We start from the raw sequence: 25,426 nt of genomic DNA on the forward strand, positions 1-25,426 counted from the left end.
GGAAACTCTTCCACCCTGTCTTACAGGGTTGCTATGAGTCGGAATCGACTTGAAGGCGATGGGTTTGGTTTGGGTTTTTCTGTGGCTTAGTTTGCTTTATTTTTTCTAGATCCTTAAAATTAAACTACTTTTCTAGTATCGATTCCCCCTAAGAACTGCTTTAGATAATTCCCACAATTTTGGATTAATTGTGTTTGCATTTTCATTCAGTTCATCGTATTTTTAAAAATTTCCCTTTTGATTTCTTTGTCCCATTGGTTACATGCAAGTTTGTTGTGTAATTCAAAAATATTTGGGAATTTTCCAGATATCTTTGTTATTGATTTCTGGTTTGTGTATGTGTGGTCAGAGAATATACTTTGTGTCATTCCAGTCCTTTTAAATGTGTTAAGATTTGTTTTCTGGCCCAAAATATGGTCTAGCTAGGTGAATGTTGCATGTGCACTTGAGAGAAAAATGTGTATTCTTCTGTTGTTGTGTCAGGTATTCTACATATATTGATTAAGTCAAATCGTTCGATGATGTTATTCAGTATTCTGTATCCTTACTGATTTTCTGTATACTTGTTCCACCAATTTCTGGTAGAGGAGTTTGGAATTTTCTAACTATAATAGTGGTTTTGCCTATTTCTCCTTTCAGTCCTGTCACTAGAAATCAGATTACTTGGTTAACTTGTGACCTCAGCTCTCTGATGGGCTCAAGAAAATCATGATTTTGTAGATTATTTGGCTCCTTCTTTTTTCATTGTTAAGTAGTAGCAGTATTCTCTAGTAGCTTCCTAAATCATAAGTAGAAACAGTACTTTCATGAAACTTTTGGGACATATGTGTCTATATGTATGTCTTCTGAGTCTAAATGTAAAATATGTCTTTTAATGTGGACCCAGGTTGAACCTTTTTTGCAAGCTAATTTCTTAGAGGGGATTGGCAACTCATTCCATTTTTGTAGTTCAGAATGCTCCGCCTGGAGTTATGTTGCCTTCCAAGGTAATTGCTTCCTTAGACTTCCTTTGGTACTTCCTTTGGTGTTCTTTTGGCTTAGCGAGGTAACTTTTTCTTAGGGAATAATTTAGTATTCTTGGTTCTTAGTAGCCTTTCCCATACCAAGAAAATAGGTAGAAAGAGTAACAGATTTCTTAAGTATCTTCTCTGAACAACTTATAATTTAAGAAATTACTGCAATAATTATTCTCAATGGCATTCATACAGCCTGAAGAGATCAATTTCTTTCAGAAAGTTCTGTTCCTATAGTCTCTTAGTTCCCTAGGGCTGTCATAACAAAATATCACAAAGTGGGTACCTTTAAGGAATAGAAATTTATTGTCTCACAGTTTTGGAGGCTAGAAGTTCAAATCAGGGCATTGGCTCTAGGGGATGGTTGCGCCTTGTCAGTAGCCCTGGATCTTCCTTGGCATTCCTTGACTTGTAGAATGGTTCCTCACATGGTCTCTGTGTGTGTCTCCAACCATGTCTGTTTTCTTCCTTTTTTTTATAAGACACTTAGATTAGGTTTAGGACCCACCCTACTCTGGTATGGCCTTATTAATATAACAAAAGAAAAACCCTCTTTCCAAACAGGTTCTGTTTACAGGTGTAGGGGTTAGGACTTCAGCATAACTTTTGAGGGGATACAATTCAATCCATAACACCTAGGAAGTAATTGATTCAGATAATTTGACTTTTTTTTTATATGTTTACATTTTTATTCAGAGTTTTGGAAGCTGGAAAGGCAAATGTTATTTTACCAAAAAGCTCACAAAGTGGGATAACTCATGTGATTGCCGGTAATGCAAGAATCAAGGCTGAGAAAGAAAAAGATAACTTTCAGGCTCCATTTTACCCAATTCAGTATCTAGGAGATTTTCTTTTAGAAGTAAGTAAAATAAATAGTAAGTATTTTTAAATGTTTGTTTTATAAAATATAAATATAATGAAATATATATATTTGAAGCTAAGTTGTGTTCTAAATTTTGAAATAAGATAGTCCCTGACTTGTGACAGGGTTCCGTTCCAACGACTGTCATAAGCTGGTTCTGAAGTAAGTCAAATACCTCTTTTTTTTTTTTTAGTTTTCATAGCCTACTATTGGCAGTGTTTTGAACAATAAATCATAACATTCAACATCTGCAAATGAACACCTGAGAATGATAAATCAGCAAATTACGGCTGCAACATTGTATGTAGTACCTATTACCAACAATAAGATGCACCAAAAAAACAGGCAGCCTTAAATGCAGTTCTTCTTAACTCAAATACATCGTAAGTCAGGGACTACCTGTATAATGATTGGAAGTAGCTAAAATAACACCTTTTTTAAGGTAACTGTTCTCAATTATTTAAATATTTAAGAAAATCCTTATAGATTTGAAAGAAGCTTGCTTGGTGTTTTCAGTGCTATGGAGATGTATACTACAAAATAACTTTAAACATTTTAATCTCAGAGCATAAGGAAAACAGTAGTAGACTATAGTATCAAGTCCACTAAAATCTGATATTGTCACTCTTCCACTCAGAACCCTTCAATGGCTTCCCATTGCCTTTAGGATAAATCCCTAAATCTCTAACATGGTTTACAGTTTCCCACAGGATGCTTGTCAGTTCTACCTTTTCAACCACATCCTGCTCCATGCTTTCCTGTGCTCACTATGGTATAACCAAACTGCCTTCTCCCAGTTTCTTAAACAAGCTAAGCTGCTTCCTACTTCAAAGTCTTCTCAAAAGATATTTTCTCTGCCTGATCCCCACTACTGCCTCACCTACTGTGCCTGTCTGGCTTCTGCTCATCATTCAGGTTCCACTTGTAATCTTGCTTCTTTAAGGAAGTCTCTCCAAAGCCCATATAAAGCTAGGTTTACCTGTGATGTGTCCTCATAGCATTATTTTGCTTTATAGGATTTACCACAACTGTAATTAATTAATTAACTGGCCGATTTATTGTTTTGTCCATCTCCCCATTTGTACCAAGAGCTCCATGTTAGCACAGAGCCTGGCATACAGGTTCTCACTAAATATTTGTCAGATTAATAGAAAAATTATGAAAGACCTTTTAGTCTTCTAAGAATAGAAAAAGGGCGTAATATATTGTTGTAGTGTAGATACCACGTGTCTGTTGAGATGTAAAAACAAAGAGCTTTATTATGGCAAAGAAAGCATTCTGCAAAACAGGGAGACGAAGTGCTGGGAGAAATCCAATAGTGTGTTCTAGAGGGGGCTGTGATAATAACAAAGAAGAAGAAAAAACCTCATGCAGCAGGTTACAGCGAAAACAGTTTTGGTTGGTTAACATATATAGAACCTCAGTTGACCATCCTGGTAGGTGTTTACATCTTTTGTAAGGATGGCTTTAGGTGATACAGAATTCTGGCTGACCACTAAAACCACATGCTTTGTGGCATCTAGACATCTGTAGTCTTTGCTAAATTGAGTTACTTTACATTAAGATGGAGGATTCTTTTGAAATATAAAACAAAAAAGTTCTAGGATGATTATATCTAATGCTTAAGGACAGAAAAAGGCTTTTGATATAGAGAAGGTATAACTTTATAATATTAGCTTATTCTAATTATAAGTTTTAAGAAGGTTTTAGACTGAACAAGGTTATAAAGAAAATATAAGGACCCAGGCACGGGTTAGAAAAAACATTTTTTGAGGGAGGGCAAAGGGGGCATTTTCTGAGAACTGGCACAGTGATTAGAGTCACATGTTTCACACATCTGTCTAACATGTGTAGGTCTTGAATTATCTTTTTTTTACCATCAGCCATTTCTAACCACAAGCACTTCCTCTGGCATGGTCAAAAAACCAAAACCCACTAATTAGATAGTAGATCAGAACTACTTTAGATGAAGGGAAAGACAGCACACAATACAGGGGAGGTCAGCACAATTGTCCTAAACCAAAAGCAAAGAAGATTCCTGAATAAACTGAATCCTTCGAAGGCCAGCATAGCAGGGGCAGGGGTCTGGGGACCATGGTTTCAGGGGACATCTAAGTCAATTGGCATAATAAAATCTCTTAAGAGAACATTCTGCATCCCACTTTGAAGAGTGGCGTCTGGGGTCTTAAACGCTAGCAAGCAACCATCTAAGATGCATCAATGGGTCTCAACCCACCTGGATCAAAGCAGAATGAAGAACACCAGGGACACAAGGTGACTACAAGCCTAAGAGACAGAAATGGCCACATGAACCAGTGACTACATCATCCTGAGACCAGAAGAACTAGATGGTGCCCAGCTACAACTGATGACTGCCCTGAGAGGGAACACAACAGAGAACCCCTGAGGGAGCAGGAGAGCAGTGGGATGCAGGCCCTAAATTCTCATAAGACCAGACTTAATGGTCTGACTGAGACTAGAAGGACCCCAGTGGTCATGGCCCCCAGACCTTCTCTTGGCCCAGGACAGAAACCATTCCTGAAGCCAACTCTTCAGGCATGGATTGGACTGGACAATGGGTTAGAGAGGGATGCTGGTGAGGAGTGAGCTTCTTGGATCAGGTGGACACTTGAGACTATGTTGGCATCTCCTGCCTGGAGGGGAGATGAGAGGGTGGAGGGGGTTAGAAGCTGGCGAAATGGACACAAAAGAGAGAGAGGAGGGAGAGAGTGGGCAGTCTCATTAGGGGGAAAGTAATTGGGAGTGTGTAACAAGGTGTATATGGGCTCTTGCGTAAGTGACTGAGTTGATTTGTAAACTTTCACTTAAAGCGCAATAAAAATTATTAAAAAGAAAAAACCAAACCCAGTGCCATCGAGTTAATTCCGACGCATAGTGACCCTATAGGACAGAGTAGAACTGCCCCATAGAGTTTCCAAGGAGTGCCTGGCGGATTCGAACTGCCAACCTTTTGGTTAGCAGCTGTAGCGCTTAACCACTACGCCTCCAGGGTTTCCTTTAAAAAAAAAAAAAAAAAAGGAGGCAAAAATGACAAGCTACATTATATGACAGAGACTTAAACTTAGAAATCTAAGATGAAGTCACTTAGGACAAGAAAGGATTGGGTTCAGACCCTAGCTAGACATCCCAGTCACGCCAAAGGTTTTAGTTTTGGAATGCTTTTTGTCAATATTATTCTATCTAGCTGCCTTTTCTTACTGCATAGCAGCAACATAGATTGGATGTTTTATCTTAGTTCAAGGCATGGATCTGCTTGGTCTATGGGTGATTTCGTTCCCTTTGACAGTGATTGGTCTAGGAGTGAACATGTGAGCCATCTAATCAATGGGATATGAATAGAGGTAAGTGAGGCCTAGAAAATTTTGCCTCACTCTGAAAAAAGAGCCACTGGAGGCCTGGCACCTACTAGATGTGAACACAGAAAAATGCAACCTGAATTTACTACTAGCTTTTTTACTCTTCTTTGAACATGAGGGGACTAGCCTTAGAATGAAGCCAACCATTTGAACAGCAGAGTGTAGTGACAGAATCTGGACCCTTGCAGATGTATTTTAGTTGCTGGATTAATCAGCCTGAAACCTGTCCTCGCACTGGATCATGTTGTCCTTGAGTGAGCTAATACATTTCCAAGTTCTAATTTGAGTTGGTTTTCTATTTCTTGCACCCAAAAGTATCCTGATACACCTCTCAGAACAGTTCAGATGTAGTATTAACTGTCAGTAGAATGAAAGCCATTCATAACTAGATTAGTAAACATACTTGAATTTTCCTTTTTCTATAGCAGAAACTGGCTAAAGTATAGCATGTAATATGCTGTATTCACAATCTTATTTTGCAATAATCTGACAACATTCAGATCCAGCTGTTAAAAGACTGAAGGACAGCAATAGTATATCAACCAAAAATAGCAGATAATCTCTATTTTATATTTGGCTTTAGAATATATTTTTAATTTAGATTTTAAGTTCTGGATCAGACAGCTGGGAGTTCATAACCATTCAGTCCAAGGAAGGCATATTGTGATCGTTTTTTGTGGAGAAAATAGAAAGTTTCTTCATTCTGATATCTTGCTTTTCTTCTACCACTTTGGTATAGAACGTATTACCTTCCTTAGTAGCTGGATTCGGAATGCCCTCTAAGTGCACTCTAATAGTTGCCATGTAAATTGAGTTAAAAGTAAAAGTGAAGCAGTTGTTGAAAAAGTTTTGTTTAATTTATATTTATTTTTTTGGAAAGCTTCTTAGTAACAGAATCAGAAATCTATTTAGTTCAAACTTGCAGACTAAGAATTGATGTTCCACTATGCTATGCATTGTTATTGTTGTTAGGAGCCACAAGTTGATTTCGACAGTTGAACTGCCCTATAAGGTTTTCTAGGCTGTATTCTTTATGAGAGCGGGTCACCAGGTCTTTCTCCTGTGGAGCCATTGGGTGGGTTGGAACAGCCAACCTTTTAGTTAGCAGCCAAGGACTTACCCATTGTACCACCAGGCCTCCATATGTTATGCACTAGGATACTAAAATGAGTAAAGCCACATAACAGACTTCGAGGTGCTTACTACCTGGTGGTGGAGACAAGATGTAGAACCCAGTGATACAATTCGGTGTGAATTATGCGTTGATAAAACTGTGCAAGGTATAGGAATACAAAGGAACAAATGACTAACTTACGTCAGTTGTGCGGCCCAAGAAAAGCTTCATGAAGGAGAGGACACTTGAAAAACTTCTTTCAGTTTTTGCCTAAGGAAGAAAACAAAATGAACTACAGAAAGTCTTACGAATATGAAGTAGGAATAACAGAAAAAACATAGGCTTTTGAGCCAAGTCAACTGATTTGTGATGTGGATTTATAATTTACTAGCTCTGTGACCACAGAGAACTTGTCCTGGTGGTGCAATGGTTAAGCCCTTGGCTGCTAACTGAAAAGTTTGTGGTTCCAACCCACCCACTGGCTTCTAAGAGGGAGAAAGACCTAGAGATCTGCTCCCATAAAGATTATAGCTAGAAAACCTTATGGGGCAGTTTTAAAATTTACTAATTCTATGACCATAAAGAAAGAAGCCCTGGTGGCGCAGTGTTTAAAGCGTTCGACTGCTAACCAACCAAAAGGCTGGTGATTCAAACCCACAAGCCACTCCATGGGACAAAGATGTGGCAGTCTGCTTCCGTAAAGATTTCAGCCTTGTAAACCCTATGGGGCAGTTCTACTCTGTCCTATAGGGTTGCTGTGAGTCACAGTCGATTCAATGGCAATGAGGTTTTTTTCCTTTTTCTCTTTTGGTATAACCAGAGAGAAGTAATTTATTCTGTGCCTTAGTTTCTTCCTTATAAAATGTAGAAGCTAATTTTTACCTTGTTTGGCTGTTGTGAGAATTATTATATCTACTCTGAGCTAATATTTATTGAGTAGTCACTATGTGCCATGTGCTATGCTAAGCATTTTACATACACAATTTTATTTAAACTTCATGCTTTTGCGTAATACATAGCATAGTCCTATTTTGCAGTTCAAAAAATACAGCCTTTAGTATGGGTTACATTTCAACAAAAAGAAAACAAAAACTCCTCACAAATGGATCAGTAAGCAACATCATGATAAACAGAAAATATTGAAATTGTCAAGGATTTCGTTTTACTTGGATCCACAAATCCATGCCTTTGGAAGCAGCAGTCAAAAAATCATACTGCATTAGGCAAATCTGCAAACGACCTCTTATAAAGCGTTAAGATAACAAAGATGTCACTTTGAGGACTAAGGTGCACCTGACTCAAGCCATGGTATTTTCAGTCACCTCATATGTATATGAAAGCCTGACAATAAATATGGAAGACCAAAGAAAAATTAATGCCTTTGAACTATGGTGTTGGCAAAGAGTATTGAATATACCGTGTACTGTCAGAAGAACAAGCAAATCTGTCTTGAAAGAAGTACAGCCAGAATTCTTCTTAGAAGTAAGGATGCTGAGACTTTGTCTCACATACTTTGGACATATTATCAGGAGGGACCAGCTCCTGGAGAAGCAAATCATGCTTGATAAAGTGGAGTATCAGCAAAAAAGCAAAAGACCCTCAGTGAGTTGGATTGACACAGTGGCTGCAACAATGGGCTCAAGCATAGCCATAATCATGAGGATGGCGCAGGACCGGGCAGTGTTTCGCTCTGTTGTACATAGGGTCGCTATGAGTCGGAACCAACTGAACGGCATCTAAGAACAATATATGCATGCAAAAGCCGTACAGTGAACAAGGAAGACCAAAGAAGGATTGATGTCTTTGTATTATGGTGTTGGCAGAAAGTATTGAATATACTATGGACTGCCAGAGACCTAACAAATCTGTCTTGGAAGAAGTACAGCCACGATATTCCTTAGGATCAAGAATGGCAAGACTTCATCTCATGCACTTAGCCCAAAAAACCCAGTGCTGTCGAGTCGATTCTGACTCATAGTGACCCTATAGGACAGAGTAGAACTGCCCCGCAGGGTTTCCAAGGAGTTCCTGGCGGATTCGAACTGCCAACCCTTTGGTTAGCAGCCATAGCACTTAACCACTATGCCACCAAACAGCAACAACAAAGAAAAACAGGAAGGACTTTGAACTTGGAGCAATAAAAAAAAAAAGTACCTCAAGAAAGCATATATGTGGTTCAAGTAGCATTTTTCAAACAGGAACAGCAACCAAAAAAAGGCAGTATAGTTCTACCCTAGAAGAGCTAATGTTCAGTGTCTTATCAGCATTCAATTAAGCAGACTGTTTGATTAATTTATCAAATTATCATTTGCCTAATAATTATCATTACTTAGTGACTTGCCGTCAGCAAACAACAACAGTCTAAAATACTTTTATGTGTGATTGAAAAGAAATTCAAAATAGTTTTCACTGGACATGTCAAAATTTTACAAAAAGCGTTTTAATAACAGTTTGGAACTTCTTAAACTGAACAATACCTTAAAAAAGCATGTATGAAGAGTTCATGTAAAACTTTCCAAGCTTAAGATATGTTTGTATTTTTTTCTGGCTCTTCCAAAGTACGGTTGATTATTATGTGACTTACAAGATTGCTTTTTGTGATTAACTATATTTCTATGTCTTAAGAGGCTCCTTGAGTTGACATGTTTGCTGAAATACGCCTTGTAAACCTTGAGATCCTCTAATCCACAGTGTATTTTTACATACAGAAAGGAATGTAAAATAATGATATTCTTATTAAATTTGGTTTTGACTGAACATGTGGGAAAATAAAATTGGAATTTCATGAAAGATATAGAAATTATTAAAATTAAGAGGAATTTAAGGATATATGTAGAATTCCCAGGTAGAATTTTTTTAATGAATTTCATAATATAATGAATAAATAATATGGTTTGTAATGCTCCTTGCTGTGTTTAATGGTGCTGTATGTATATCCTATAAAAATATTACCCTGAGATGTTTTGTTTGATATACCTAACAATAGCAAGATTCTATCTGATCTACACCCTAAACTATTTTTTTGTACATTTGAGAAAATAAGATAATGAAGACTATCACATTCAGTTCTGACTAAATCAAAAGGGGAAAAAAAGGCAGAGATACCACAAAAAATTAACTGTGTATATAAACATGACATAAAACTTTGTGAATTGAAACGTCTGTGTTTTTCTACTTTATTTAAGATATAATTTACAGGGCTTTACTATATTTAATCTCATATAGTATGGCTTACAGAACCTACCTTCCTGAGTGGATTTTTCCTTGGTTGTGTTAAGGCTATAGTTAATCCATTGTCTAACTAAAGTATTTTTACAAATATGCAGAAAGAAATGCAAAATCATGATGAAGATATTAATACTAGTCCTATTTTGACTGAACATCCAAAAAAAGAAAAATTCAGAGATTCGAGTACAGATTTGAAATTTGTTAAAATGACAACCGCCATAGGAAGGCACACATACGGAATTCAGGTAAAACTTTCCAAATTAAAAATAATTTATTTAGATTTTAAGCTCTTTTCCAAATTTACCAGGCATGCTATTCGTGAAATTTTCTTCTTAAATGTACATACTAAACCCAGTAAAACCCAGTGTATTTTTAAAAGCTTGAGTGTACAGTTTTAAAAAGAATTTTTAAAAATGAGTGTTTTTGTAACCACCAGCCAGATTCGGATACAGAGCATTACCAATTGGGCTGTTTTCCAACTGCATCTCCCTTTTCCCCAGAAGTTTGCTCTATCTTGGAATTTGTATGAATTATTTTCTTGCTTTTCATTATAGTTTTGCCAGTTATGTATGTGTCCTCAACAATATATTGTTTAGGTTTGCCTGTTATTGAACTTTATGAGTTCATACTATTTGTAGTCTTCTGTGACTTGCTTTCTTCTGCTGTTGTGTATAATCTTTCAGTGTATGACCATGCCCAATAATATATTTTATCCATTGTACTATTGATAAGCATTTGAATTTCTTCTTGTCTGTTCAGTTGGTTGGTTGGTTTGAACAGTGTGAACATTATCTTGAATGACTCTTGGTATACATGTTTAAGAGTTTCTCTAGCTCATGGTGTATTTCTAGGAGTGTAATTGCTGGGTCACAAGGACTGTGCGTGTTTGACTGTACTAGAAAATGCCCAACTCTTTTCCGAAATGTCTTACTAACTTATAACCACTGCAACAGTGGATGAGATTCCCTATTGTATGTTGCTCTCCTGCTTTTTATAGTGGTATTCACGTGTTGTAGGTCATACTCCTTTTGAGTTGATTTGGATGTGGTGACATACATCATTTATGTTGAGATTTATTTAATTGTGGTCTACATACATGTAGAAAGAAGTTAAAAATTGTGAAGATATTCAAAGGAGTTATACTTTGAGAAAAAGGCGCAAAAAAGAAAAAGAACAAGAAAAAGATTCCAGGAAAGACATGGAACGTGATGAAATTAAAAGTACCTTAAGAAAGCACATATATAGACATCAGGTAAACCTTTGTAAGCTAAACATTTTTTTTTTCTGACCCTTCCCTAGTATGACTAAACATGTAATATGATTTTTATGACTACTTGCTGTATTAAATATAACCTGCATGTCTTATGAAAAAAATCATCTTTAGTTGATCTGGGATGCTATTAATAGTTTATATTATGATTAACTTAAGTCCACAATGAGAAGTATTTTTATGTGCATACACAATTTTGAGCTAATAATCAAAATATTCAAATGGATTTTATTTTGTCTGAATCAACAAAAATGAAAAAACAAGAAATGGAATTTTTAAAAATGGAAAATGCTTTAAGACTATGTAGATTGCATATTACATACTAATCTAAATTCTAATTTTTATCTTACCCTTCCCTGGTATAATACAGACCATGTTTAATAAGATAACCTGTCTGTAAAATCAGATCCTCCTTGAGTTAATTTTTCTTAGAGTATGACTTTATTTTACAGTCTTAACCACAGCATTTTTATATACGTGTTCAGAAAGACCTTCAGGAAAATGATAGAGGCAAATAAATCTTATTTTATGTGAATATGGCAACAAACAGAAAAAGAGGTTCCTGAAAGATTTGGAACAGGTTAAAATGAATAATACCTTAAGAAAGTATGTGTGTAAAAATCAGGTTAAACTTGCCAAATTAAAATGTTTGCTTTTTTCCTTTTTCTTTCACTATGCAATCTTGATCTAATATGATTTATGAAGAAATTTCATGTAGTTAACATTGTATGCATGTATTCGTCTTGGGTTGTATTGTCCATTGTGATATTTATCATTTGTGTTGACACTGTGTTTGGTACATTGTCTAAAATTCATTTACATATATACAGAAAGAAGTGAAGAATTCTGTTTTTACTAATTATACCAAAAAAGTAAAAACCAGAGTTATCAAGACGGATCTGGAAGTTACAGAAGTGAAAAATGCCTTAAGGAAGCACATATATAGAGTTCAGGTAAAATTTAGCATAATAAAATTTTTGTATAATTTCCTGTTCCTCCCTAATGTAACCAAAATATAATACAGTTTATATGATTTATTATGTTTAATATGTCTTAAATAATGTTCTTAGTTCATTAATCTGTTGTGAACAGTTATGTATTTGAACATTTGGTAAATATGCTGTATCTCTGCTATTTATACATCAGTAATGTCACAGGGGGTCCTGGTGGTGCAGTGGTTAAGCATTTGACTGCTACCAAAGGTTGATAGTTCGAATCCACCAGCTGCTCCTTGGAAACCCTATAGGGCATTTCTTCTCTGACCTATAGGGTCACTGTGAGTCAGAATCAACTCGACAGCAACGGGTTTGGTTTGGTTTTAATGTCACAGATGGAGCCCTGATAATGCAGAGGTTAAGAGCTTAGCTACTAATCCAAAGGTCAATAGTTTGAATCCACCAGCCACTCCTTGGGAACCTTATGGGGCAGTTCTACTCTATCCTGTTGGGTCGCTATGAGTAGGAATTGACTCGATGGTAATGGGTTGGTTTTGTTTAATGTCACAGATTAGGATTCCTGGTGGCACAGTGGTTAAGGCATGTGGCTGCTAACCAGAAGATTGGCTTTTCTAACCCACCAGCTGCCCTGCGGGAGAAAGATGTGGCAGTCTGCTTCCATAAAGATTATAGCCTTGGAAATCCGACAGAGCAGTTCTACCCTGTTGTTTTAGGATGGCAATGAGTAGGAATTGACTCAACGGCAGTGGATTTTTTTTAATGTCACAGATAAATTATGTGTTTGCCTTAGGTTAAATTCATTTTATCTTCACAGACATTGCCTTTAGCTTGTATATTAAAAAGTCATATCTTACGTCAAATTTAATAATTTAAATGTGCGATATGGAGTTTTAATACTAGATATAAATCATTGTTGTATCATGATATCAGAATTTTAGAGCTTACTGTGGCACTTAGAAGTTGTTTCTGAAAGAGGATTTCATGTATAAAATAACTTGTGGATTATTAGGTACCTGGGTAGCATTTGATAATGTACGGTGGAACTGAGTTTATGCTGCTATACAGCTTGGATTCATTAAGCAAATACATATTCAAACAGACTATTTTGAATTTAAGTATTCACTGTGAAGTTAAAATTAATTATTGAATATGTATTATAAGGTAATACAGTGCCTATCATACTGAATTCATTTCTTGATTGTACTTTTCTACTTTTAAAGGATGTGTCTTTAAGACATAGTATATCCATTTTTAAAGAATTTGTGGTTTATAGGGTTTTAGGCCACTTAAATTATTCAGTTCATTTAAATAAAAAAAATCTTATTTTCTCATTTAAAAGATAATTTTCATGATACACATATCTAAGACTCTTAATCCTTTAAGAAAAACATTCAATCAATTTAGGAGTAACCACCTTTGTAAATTATGGTGCCAAGCTGAAGCACATTTTAAAGAAACAGGATAGTCGAAGACTGCTGTCAATAACAGCAATAAGCCTCCAGTATGTAAGATGCTCCTTAGCAAATTCCTATTGTCATAGGAGAGATAAGTGTGGATTCAGGATTGTGGTCAGTAGCCTGATTTTTTTTTTTGTGGGAGATTATCTTCTCACTGTAAATATATATAAGCAGCTGTTTCCTCATTACAACAGTTATTAAACTTGTTTTTGCTAATCTGATAGGTTAAAAAAAAAAAAGTGTGATTAGCATTTCTCTATTCATTTCCAGAATTTCTCTAGTTGTTTGTCTTCCTTATTTTTCTAGAGTCAGTTTAGCTATTTCACAATAATCATTTTGGTGGTTTTATTAAGAGTGTATAATATGTATATGTTAAATTATAGTAATGTATTTAACTATCTATCACTCGGTATTTAGTCTGCTTCCAATTATTTTCTGATGTAAGTATTGCTGTAATGGCTAGTTTTGTTGAACCTGAAGTTTATTTTTAAAATTATGAGAATTACTAGATTACAAAATATATAAACATGTTTAAGGCCTTTCTTATATATCCTTAGCTTGAATTCTGAAATGATTTCATCAATATACCACTCCATCAACAGCTACAATTTCTATTTGAGACTTTCCTTCACATTAATAAGATCTTTGATTTGTAACACTTCACAGTCCTGTGTCTTTTTCTCCATGTGAAAGCATAATTGTCTAGATTTATTTAAACCATTTGTCCCTGGGTGAGTGCTGATCAAGGCTTGGCTGATCTTGTGGTTGAATCATAGTGGTATCTGCTCACCTCTTTGACACTCTTTGAATTGACTTCTCTCAGGTTATTTAAAAATAACATGTCATAAAACTTTTCAAATTGTTGAAGAATCATCTTGGGAAGCACAGTTTTAAAAATAACTTAAAATTATCTGTGAAAATAATACTTGTTTATTTAAAAAATTAAGTAGTCTTAACCATAGGTTTTTAAAAGTACCCCCAGTCTCATTTCCCTGAGGTAACCATTGTTATTAATTGATGAGTCTTAAAAGATTTTCAATCTTCATCTATAAGTATAAATATATACAAACAAAATTACATCATAGTATGTGTACTTTTCTATAACTTCTTTAAAAAACTGTGTATGTATTATAGACAGCTTAATGGCTGTTTACTGTATTTTTGCACAGACAAGCTAAGCTTTCTGTATTTGTTTGCCTGCCATGCCTTTCCCCCTTAAGATATTTTCATAAGTGCGCTGTGCTGATTTTTTTTACAGCATCATTTGAAAGAGTATTGGCATGGTGATGCTTGTGAGGGAGCCTCTTGGGGGAGGGTACAGCTGGCAAACAAATGCAGAAGGCAAGCGTTAATTGTGTAAAAATATGGTGGGTGTGTGTGAGAGAGAATGTGTGTGTCTTTTTAATAGCTGCATATTCCATATCTTGAATGTATTGCAAATTATTTAAATATTTAGGGGCATTTAAGTGTTTCCCAGTTTGGGTTTTTTTGTTTGTTTTTTCCATCACAAACAAAAACGTAAGTTTTTGTGGACTTATGAGACAACCTCTTTAAAGTGAATTCTTAGAAGCAGAATTGCTGGTTCTGATAGGCACATTGAAAATTTTGATACAGATTGCTAAAATGTCATCCAAAGATGAATTTATACTTTCATTATAGTATATTAAAGTAATACTTATTTTCTTACTCCCTTGCCAATATTAGGTATTATTTCTGATTATAATTATTACTAATTGGATAGTCACACATAAGAAAAGCTATACCTTTGAGTTTTTTTTCCTTCAATTTTTTACTGTTTTTAAAAATTGAGATACAAGTTGCATAGAGCAAAATTCACCAACTTTAATGTATAGTTTCATGAGTTTTGACAAATACATATAGTCAAGTAAACAGTACCACAGTCAAAATTTAGAAGAGTTTCAACCCCCTTAAAAATTTCCTCATGCCCTTTGTAGCCAACCTCTCCCACCTCTTTCAGCCTGATCTTCTTTCTGTTTTTATAGTTTTACCTGTTCCAGAATGGCATATTAAGTAGAATCGTACAGTATGTTTCTTTTAGAGTCTGGCTTCATTCATTTAATTCAAGGGTTGGCAAACCCACCACTGGCCAGATCTGCCCATGCCCATGTATTTATGTATTGTTTATGGTTGCTTTCACAGCAGCAAAGCTGAGTATTTGCAAAGCATACATATTGTCCCACAAAGCCAAAAAAGTCTGCCAATCCCTGATTTAGCCTAATGCGTTTAAAATTCATTCTTGTTGCTAGTTGTATCAGTAGTCAGCTTTTTATTAGAGCTTAGTATTATTCTGTTATAAGGAGTTTCTGTAATTTGCTTATTAGTTTACCAGTTGAAGAATATTTGAGTTGTTTATAATTTTTGGCCATTATGAATAAGGGCACTTAAATGAATAATTTCTTTTATAAGGATCACAAAGCCAGTTCCTATGATGTGAAGGTTGAAGATGTCACAAATGTCTAACTTTTCCAAGCTGCTGTACCACACCATCCCTAAGATCAACTACTCCCTCTCGCCTCAGTACTTCCCCCCCATCTTTGGGTTCCCTAATTCACCGGATCTTCTCACAGAGCTCACAAACCATATAATGGAAATGGCTCACTCAGTTGTGGAGGCTGGCAAGTCCCAAATTCGTAGGTCAGGCATAGACTTTCCCTGGCCCTCAGTCTCTGCCTAGAGGCACTCAGCTTTCTTGCTCCATGGGCTGGGACGTCCACTGCTCCGTCTCCTGCAGGTCCCTCCTTGCTTGGTGGTGGTGGTAGGTTCTCCTCTCTGCTCTGGAATTGGCTCTCTTTTGAGGAGAACTGACCATTCCCCTTGGTGGGCCACAGTTACCCTATCACACAGTCACCTGGCTGGGAGTTATAAGACCATGGCTAGAAAGGCCATGTACAAAAATCTCACCACAGCACTATAAGCAATCACTTACAGGTTTTTGTGTGAACATATGTTTTCATTTCTTTTGAGCAAATATTCAGGAATGAGAATGCTGGGTAGTATGATAAGTCTATGTTTGACTTCATAAGAAACTGCCAAACTGTTTTTGAAAATGTCTGTATGATTTGCATTCCCATCAAGGATGCATGAGAATTCAAATTGCGCCACATCCTTACTGACATTTAGTATGGTCAGGTGATGAAAAGGTTTTGGAAAGAGACGGTGGTGATAGTTGGACAACATTGTGAATGTACTTAATGCTGTGGAATTGTACACTTAAAGAGATTAAAATGGTGAATTTTATGCAATGTATATATTTTAACACAATAAAATAAATAATAGTGGAACATAGTGACATTTCAAATATGATTACATAGAAAACACACTGGCATTTTTTTCTTGTATGGGCCCTTATACAATGTGTGCTCTGCATGTATTTCTCATTATTAAAAAAATAAGAACAATGGATATCTTCAGGTCTTTAAAGTGAATCTGACTTTCTCTTTTAAGTTATTTTAATTTAGAAGAGAGAAATAGAGAAACTTGTATACTCATAAGAGTTCTGTTACCCTAAAATGATAGAAGTCACTGGTCTGAGTAAACATGGCTAGCAGGTTGATTACACCTATTAATGTGCTCTCGAGTCTGTTTTGTAAGTTTGGCCAAGGTTTTATGCTTCATAAGCTGAGTTGTATTTTTTGACCTAAAAATGTTTAATTTTCTTTTATGGTTGCTCTTTTATAGGCTGTCAGATACAACTGCATTAGAACAGATAAACAACCAGTGTACAATGTGGAGGTAAGGGACTTGGAGTGAAAGCAGTAATGGGAGCAAAAAAAATTTGCTTTCGTTATTTTTAGTTATTTTAATATAAAGAAATCTGATGTCCGTACAATAAAGCTTTCTATCAAATTTGATGTATAGCTTCTCTACTCAGAAATGAAAAAGCTCCAAAAAAATTTTTCTCCATGTAGTAGTAAAACCTAACCACCGGTATTAAAAATTTACCTTGCACTCATGACAGGTGAGATATGTATCCCTCCCTGCTGTCACATTTACAAGTATTATATTTACTACTTTTAGATCAAATTTTTTAATACAATATTTACAAAAGTGTGTTTTTTCCTTTATGTCACTATGCATTCCTTTAAAATTATTTGTTTTATTCCATATAGTCTTTCAGAGTATTTTTGACTCTAATAATTCACTCAACTGATAACTTTTATCGTTAAAAGTATTTTGACTGCTGTAAATGTATTTTGCGGAACTCTTAGAGTTATATAAATGCACACTCCCCATGTAATTTTATGACACTATAGCAATTGTCAGGTTTTGTAAATATTGTTAGTGCTTAATGATATCCTAATATACTAAGTATATCTTAATAGGCATAATTTATTTACAAGTTAAAAAAAAAATTGAACACCAAAATACCTATATTAGGATCGTTGCAGCTCTGGCCGAGGTCTTCTCAGTATCAACCAAACCTTGCAAATTCCATTTAAGAGTTTTCTTTTGGAAGTATTTTTTAAGGCAACAGGGAATAATAAATATAGTAATTAATAATCTTTTTTGCAGTGCCTTATTTTTTTTATGGGTATAGTTGTAAAACACATACGTCATCCTTTTTGAACCACGTGACAGCTCTGTGTAGTAGTGAGGGCAGGAATTATCTACATTTTACAGATGAGGAAATTACAACTCCTAATTCAGGATTTGAATTTCAGTCTTCTCTTTGAATCATAGAAGCTTTCCTTTTTAGGTTAAGAATGCTGAATTTCCCAGAGGCATATTAAATTTAATTGAAAGCCTTATAGAAGGACAGTTTTTTAAAGAAGCAATTGAGGAGCTTTCCTCTTTGCAAGCACATTATATTCCTCCTGTGTGCCTTCTTCATGCTCTTCTAGAGAACATTCTACAGGTAAGCACGGAGTCGTAAGCGTGCACAGTCTTTTTCAAAGAATGTGCAAATGCGAACATCTCCCCATTTTTTATGTGTTTACACGCTATTTTCTCTTTTTTCATTTTAATTGGAAATGAGGTACACATTTATTACCACTTTTTTCTGTTTTTAAAACTTTTGTCTTTTTGAAACCAGCTTGTATTATTTACTGTTTATACTGCACGGTGGTTAAGAGCTCAGCTGCTAACAAAAAGGTGGGCAGTTCAAGCCCACCAGCTGCTCCTTGGAAACCCTATGGGTCAGTTCTGCTCTGTCCTGTAGTGTCACTATGAGTTGGAATCGACTCAATGGCAATGGGTTTGGTTTGGTTTTTTGGTATACTATTTTTTTTTTTTTATGTAGTACTCTGAGTGCTTTAACTTATTATTTTCGCAGAATATGGGAGATAATTTTCTCTTGAAAAAAATTATCTGATTTTTTCTGTGGGAGTAAAGTATCTAACATAGACATCAGATAACAATGATCTAGGATGGCATTTGATAAATTACTCCTCTAGAACATTGATAAGTATCATTTTTATTCATAGTATACGTAGAGAATAAACATACTCCTGAAACAGTAAAAACCAATAGGAGCAGCTTTTCAAAGGTAGCATTCCAATCATGTTCTTCATCAAGGTGCCAATTTAGAAAAATAATAGGCTGAGGAAGCTTTGCCAGACAAATGTTGGTGATAAATAATCGTGTTCCATGAAAAGTTTCTTACCTTTAGTTCCTTTTAGATGACATTTGGGAACTCTTAATCTCACTTGCTATAATCATGAGAAAGAAAATGGATATTTCATACAAGTTAGTCCCAATAGCTAAGATTTTCTAATGTGTAGACACATATTTAAAGCATACCTCTCTCTCCATTGAAGTATTTAATTAGCTAGAAGTGATACTTCCATCTGGTATCCTTTGTCAAAAACACATATATTAAGAAAGTTAGGCCCAGGATATTGTTATAATTTTAGATTAAATTATGTGCTGAAACTACTTTTAGCTATAGTAGTTTATATTTATTTATTTTTAAATGATAGGATAACATGGGTACGTTTTCTGGTCGATACTTTCATGTATTGTCAGCTCTTCTTCACCTACATCCTCCTTGGAAGTCCCCAGCCATGTCAAGATACTACTTAGAGCTGTTTCAGTGTCCAACTTGCATGAAAGGAGCATGGTCTCTAGTAGAAGTGCTTATCAGGTAAGAAATTTCACATGAAGATGCTAAATTTTATTAACTGGACTTACATATTTTTTAGATACTGATGAAAGAAGTACATTTCTTTTTTTAAGAAAAAAGTTGGTAACATAGTGGTTAAGCTCCTGGCCACTAACCCAAAAGTCAGTGCTCAAACCTACCAGCCACTCTGCAGGAGAAAGATGTACCAGCCTGTTTCCATAAAGACTACAGACATGGAAACCCTATGGGACAGTTCTTCTCTGTCCTATATTCTGCTGAGTCAGAGTTGACTTGACAGCAGTGGGTTTGGTTTTTTTGGAGTATGTTTGTGTGTTGTGCTCATCACAGAACTCTTTGATAAAAAGGCCGAGTCTTAAATTGGTTGTTTGTCAATCTGCTTATTTAAAAAATAGATGTTTGATGAATAAATGAATGCATATACTGGACCACAGATTTGGCTAACATGTTTTTATGGGCTCACTGCAAGCCAAATCATTAGTATTTGCTTTCCTGGGAAAACATGTTTCTATAGCAAATAACCAATTTCTAAAAAAAACAAATTTTTAGAAAATAATTCATTTATATATTGGGAGCTACTTAGGTGCAGTATGTATGTATTTTTAATAAAATGATAAGTATAGGTACTATTTTAAAAATTAAGGAAATAATATTGAATATGCACATCATCATCAAATTTTGGTTCTCAAAAGCATAAACATTTGTAACTGTATACAATATATTTCAGTGTTTCTTATTTATTTTTTCAGCTAGAAATTTGAATATTGAAACAGAAATTAATGTTTCCTAAATATGTCATCTTTTTCGTGCCTCTACACATGCTGTCTTCTGCCTAGTATATGTTGTGTTGTTGTTAAGTGCCATCAAGTCAGCTCTGACTCGTAGCAGCCTTATGTATAACAGAACAAAACGTTGTCTGGTCCAGTGCCATCCTTATCATAGTGACTAAAAATCATAGTAGGCAAGCTATTTCTGAAAAGAAATTAGCCGGTGGAAACGTCGTGAACAGCATATATACCCTTCCTTTGCCTTCCAAATGTTACAATCTCTGGAAATCCTATTTATTCTCCTTTCTCACAAACAAAATTAATCATTTTCCCCTTTCTACTCTGATAACACTCGGTATCTGATAGTCCTTCTTTGTCTGGGAAGATCTTTCTTTTTAACTTAGTGCTCAGTTTCAAGTGGTCCATTGTGGTGAGAGAGAAAGACATATGGTTAACTTTTTGGATTGTAAAGATTCATTTGCCATTCTGGTTGTGATATATTTGAAGGAGCTATCATGTATTTACTAATTCTTTCAGCAAATGTTTATTGATTACTTACTGGGAGCCAGGCACTAAGCTACATTTCAAAGATACAAAGATAAATAAAATAACAGTTTCTGCACTTTTGAAGGTGACCAAGATGTAAGCTACCAACACAACAGTACTAACCCACCAGGCACAGGATGTGAGGGAAATATGGTTTGTGTAGCTGATGCCTTTCTTAATTTTAGTTCCATTCCCTTTTCACTACCATTGCCTTTATTTAAAATTGCTCATCGTTTGTTACATGAACTATTGAGATAGTTGCTTTATTGATCATGATTCTCCTTTTTTCTTTATCTTCCACAGTACTCCTGCATGCTCTTTCCAAGTAACCTTGTCATTTCTCAGATTAAAGTCTTTCATTGACTCACACGTCACCTATAGAAGACAGTTCAGATTCCTTAGCAAAACATGTAAGACTTTTCATAATTTAGCCCTTGTAGATGCCTCCTTTCTCATCCCCATCACTTTTCCAAATGTGCCCAACTACTGAACTGTTCTCCATTTTCTCTCCCTTTGCTCTTGGGTTTTCTCAGCCTTTCCCCATCCCTGCCCATTTGTCAAATATCTGACCAACCCCAAATTACCCTTTAAAACAGCTCAGATGCTGCTTCCTAACTCTTAACCTTTCCTTGAAGTTGTTTGTCACTCACACCAGCCTGTGACTTTGTTAAAGTAGGTACTCAGTCTTAAACATTTCCATCCCCAGTGCCTAATTTAATGCCTAGAACATACCCAAAACCCACTAGCGTTGAGTCAATTCCAACTCATAACAACTCCATAGGGTTTCTGAGGCTATAAATCTCTACGGAGACAGACTGCCACATCTTCTCACGTAGAGCCACTGGTGGTTTCAAACCACCAGGACTTCTTTCCTAGAACATTAAAAAAAAAAAAAAAAAAGCCTGTTGCTGTTGAGTTGACTCCAACTCCTAGTGACCCTATAGACAGAGTAGAACTGCCCCATAGAGTTTCCAAGGAGTGGCTCGTGGATTTGAACTGCTGACCTCTTAGTTAGCAGATGAACTCTTAACCACTACATTACCAGGGCTCCAAAACATAATAACCCATTGCCATCAAAAATTCTAACTCATAGCAACCCTGTAGACAGAGTAGAACTGCCCTGTAAGGTTTCCAAGGAGCGCCTGGTGGATTTGAACTGCCAGCCTTTTGCTTAGCAGTCAAATGCTTAACTGCTGCGCCACCAGACCTCCACAGAACATAATAGGTACTTAATGAATATTTGGATGAATTAGTTTATGCTGCAAGGAGATAGAATTTGGGTGCTTAAAAAGTAGACTTTTTAATAAATAGAAGTACCCAGATTTTGTTTCAAAATAATTGGACTGGTAAGAAGGGGGAGGGTGCTTAGGAAAGTGATAGGGGTATAGATGAAGCAAGATTAGATATGAGATGGCCATTGTTGAAGCTGGATGATATTAGTCTTTCTACTTTCGTATATATTTGAAATATTCCATAATAAAGTTAAAAAAAAGGAAAGATACTGTGTGTCTTAGGCTGGGTTTTCTAGAGAAGCAAAACCAGTAATGCATATAAATATATATACAGAGAGATTTATATCAAGGAAACAGCTCACATGGTTGTAGAGGCTAGAACGTCCCAAGTCCGTGGATCAGGATAGAGGCTTCTCTTGATTAACATAGCTGCAGGGGCTGTCAAACCCAAGATCTGCAGGTCAGAGAGCAGGGCTCTTGCTTACAGGCTGTGAAGATTGATGGATTCCAAAATCGGCAGATAAGCTGATAGTCCAAGTCCCAAGAACCAGAGGTCAGATGAACAGGAGATAGCCACAGGATCCAGAGTGAGCAAAAAAGCCGGAACGTCTGCTTATATTTGAATGCACGCCACACCTGCAAGGAAACTCCCTTTCAGTTATTCGGCTACTCACAGTAGATTCATTCATGGAAATGATCACATATGAACACTGAGAGTCATGGCCCAGCCAAGTTGACACACAGTCTTAAACCATCATGCTATGTTATATCCATCTTTGGTAGTTGTCAAACACTGAATAACTGTATGGGGGTGGCAGATGTTATATAACAGATTTGAGTACTAAACAAATTGTTAGACTTAATAGCTATTAAGGACTCTCATAACCAGAGAATATGTTATCCAAAGAGGGGGGCAGGGAAGGAAGAGGTAGAGGTAGAAAGTTACAAATACATCATTGATACAATTGGTAAGAAAGTTGGGAGACGATTATAATAAATGTTATTGCCTAGACTATCACTCTAAATCCTAGAGTTCTGGTAAGCTTACTTTCTCTTTAAAAAATACTATAGAATTGTGCTATACAACACAGTAGCCATTAGCTACATGTGGCTGTTTAAACTAAAATTAATTAAGACTAAGTAATTAACAGTTCAGGCCCTCAGTTGCACTCCATTGCTGTCGAGTTGATTCCAACTCATAGCGATCCTACGAGTAGAACTGCCCCATAGGGTTTCTAAGGCTGGAATCTTTACGGATACAGACTGCCACGTCTTTCTCCCACGGCATAGCTGGTGGGTTCGAATCACCCACCTTTTGGTTAGCAGCCAAGCACTTAACCACTGTACCTCCAGGGCTCCTCTTCAGTTTCGTTAGTCAGATTTTAGCATCCTGTAGAACATTTCCATCATCATAGAAAGTTCGGTTGGACAGTACTGCTACAGAAGATGGAAAGGAAATCAAATACTGAATTTTAAAAGCTGTAAAGACACAGCTGTAAATGACCTTCACTTACTAAAATAATAAAAAAGAGTAATCTTGGGTAGAGGGAAGGTTGTGAAGAGTATTGTAAATTGAGAGCATATCTGGTCATCTCAATCAAAAGAATTCAATGAAATGGATAAATCTGTGTTTTTTTTAATCGGCAAATTAAAGAGTACAGAATACCAGATAATTGTTAAGCATTACAATCATTGAAAAATAAATAAATTAAATCTGCAGTATTAATAAGTAATTGTAGATATTTGACATGGTTTACTTTTTAAAGGAGGAAAATATTAATGTAGTTAAAATAGAAGTACTTTGTCCACAGGTTACTCAGTGAATTTCTTGTATATTATAGATTGTTGGTTTCATGTTTTTCAGGTCTTGCCTTTTCAATGAAAATTTTTGTCATCAAATTTCTGAAAATGTTATTGGCTCTAAGGTGCTGCATCTGACACTGCTTAAATTCTTCTTTAATTTAGTTGAAAGTGAGGTTCGGCACCTGAGTCAAAAGTAAGTTTTAATAATAAAAATAACATTTTTGTATATTTCCATTGTTCTTGTACACCATTTTTCTAATCATTTATATACATCAAAAAATCACCTTGTTTTTTAAAGTAGATTTCTTATTTTAGAAACATTTCTGGGCACTGTCTTTCAGTGGTGGTAAATGTTTATTCGTTTTCTGTTTCCTCAGTTCATATTGTTATTTTTCTTTGAGTTAAATATTTGGATGGTAATAGTATTTTCATTTCTCAAGATTTATATATTTTTTAAATCTTTAGTAATTGAGTGTTTAAGTTAAAAGCTCACTCACTAGGTTTTAACAGTGCTTCTCTATGCCCACGGTAAGTTTTGCTTATGTTCTAAAATGTGTAGCTAGATTATTGTGTGTGGATTTTATTGAACTGAGACCATTTTCCCATACTTTGTCCTTTAGCATAATTATATCTTATAATCTTTTTATGTTGTGACCTTTCTGTGTTCAAAAATGCTAGTTTTTTGTTTGTTTTTTGATGAAAGGTAATGTGTCTAGTAAATACAGTAATCAAATTGACATAAGTAATCAAATTGACATACTTTTTGTTCATATTTTAATTAGGTTATATGACTGGTCAGATTCTCAGAGTCTGAAAATTACAGGAAAGGCAGTTCTTCTTGAACTTTTTTGGTCAGGAAGTGAGACCTCTGCGCTTTTGACCAAACCAGTAAATATGCTTTTGGAGTGGACTATATATTCTCACAAGGAAAAGTACAAATCTAATGATGTAAGTGGGATTAATTTACAAATGAATAATGGCCTATGGAAAAAGTACTTTGAATTACTTATCTTTTCCTCTTCCCTTTATTCTTTGAATTACTTGAAAAAAATTAAAGTTTACCCAAATATGTCTTTTTTCTATAAACTTACTTAGTTTTATGGAGGCTGGTGCCTTTATCCTCTTAGCTTTGTATGTAGTAGATAGTAATTTAATTATTAGTGAATAAGAGCAAAGACATATATAGTTACTTACCATTCTAGATTTTTTTCTTTTGCTTTTGTACATTTCAATTCATAAGGACCTGTGATAAAAGAACTTGAGTCAATCCTTAAAAATTTTTGTGTTCTATTAAGAAGAAATACTAGTTGTTTTTAAAACTTCTTTTCTGTATATTAAGAGTTATTTCCTGAAATGTTTCTTTATAAGTGCATTTGGCCTGCTATTAGTAATATACAGTGATTTTAGTGTATTATATATCTGATAGGTAGTTGACAGAATTAAATATAAAAATGTAAAGTACATAGCAACATGCACTCACATATTGGGTGCATAATAAATAGTAGTCACTATTGTGAGTTGTATCCCCTGAAAAGGTATGTTGGAGTCTCAGCCCCCAGTGTGTGTTAATGTGACCATATTTGGATATAGGGCCTTTGCAGATGTAATTAGGTAAAGATGAGGTCATGCTGGGTTAGGATGGACCTTAATCAAATGACCAATGTCCTTATAAGATGAGGGAAATTGGCACATCGACACAGA

The 25,426-nt window shown here is 35.4% G+C and overlaps 1 protein-coding gene across 5 annotated transcripts in view; it reads left to right on the forward strand.

Annotated features, from left to right (window-relative positions):
* Window positions 1–25,426, forward strand: part of SLF1 (SMC5-SMC6 complex localization factor 1) — a 77,713-nt gene that overhangs the window by 21,488 nt on the left and 30,799 nt on the right. For all 5 annotated transcript variants that reach the window (XR_002785675.2, XM_003404986.4, XM_023547715.2 and 2 more), the window contains 9 exons: window positions 1,710–1,872; window positions 9,693–9,839; window positions 10,697–10,846; window positions 11,695–11,817; window positions 16,977–17,030; window positions 17,995–18,153; window positions 19,217–19,380; window positions 23,787–23,918; window positions 24,508–24,673. Coding sequence is in view for 4 of the 5 variants with exons in the window: in XM_003404986.4 (XP_003405034.1) it covers window positions 1,710–1,872; window positions 9,693–9,839; window positions 10,697–10,846; window positions 11,695–11,817; window positions 16,977–17,030; window positions 17,995–18,153; window positions 19,217–19,380; window positions 23,787–23,918; window positions 24,508–24,673 (1,258 nt within the window). In the remaining variant the exon portion in view is untranslated. The remainder of the gene's footprint in view (window positions 1–1,709; window positions 1,873–9,692; window positions 9,840–10,696; window positions 10,847–11,694; window positions 11,818–16,976; window positions 17,031–17,994; window positions 18,154–19,216; window positions 19,381–23,786; window positions 23,919–24,507; window positions 24,674–25,426) is intronic.

Source organism: Loxodonta africana, chromosome 2 (genome assembly GCF_030014295.1).
Source record: "Loxodonta africana isolate mLoxAfr1 chromosome 2, mLoxAfr1.hap2, whole genome shotgun sequence".
NCBI classification, from domain to species: Eukaryota; Metazoa; Chordata; class Mammalia; order Proboscidea; family Elephantidae; genus Loxodonta; species Loxodonta africana.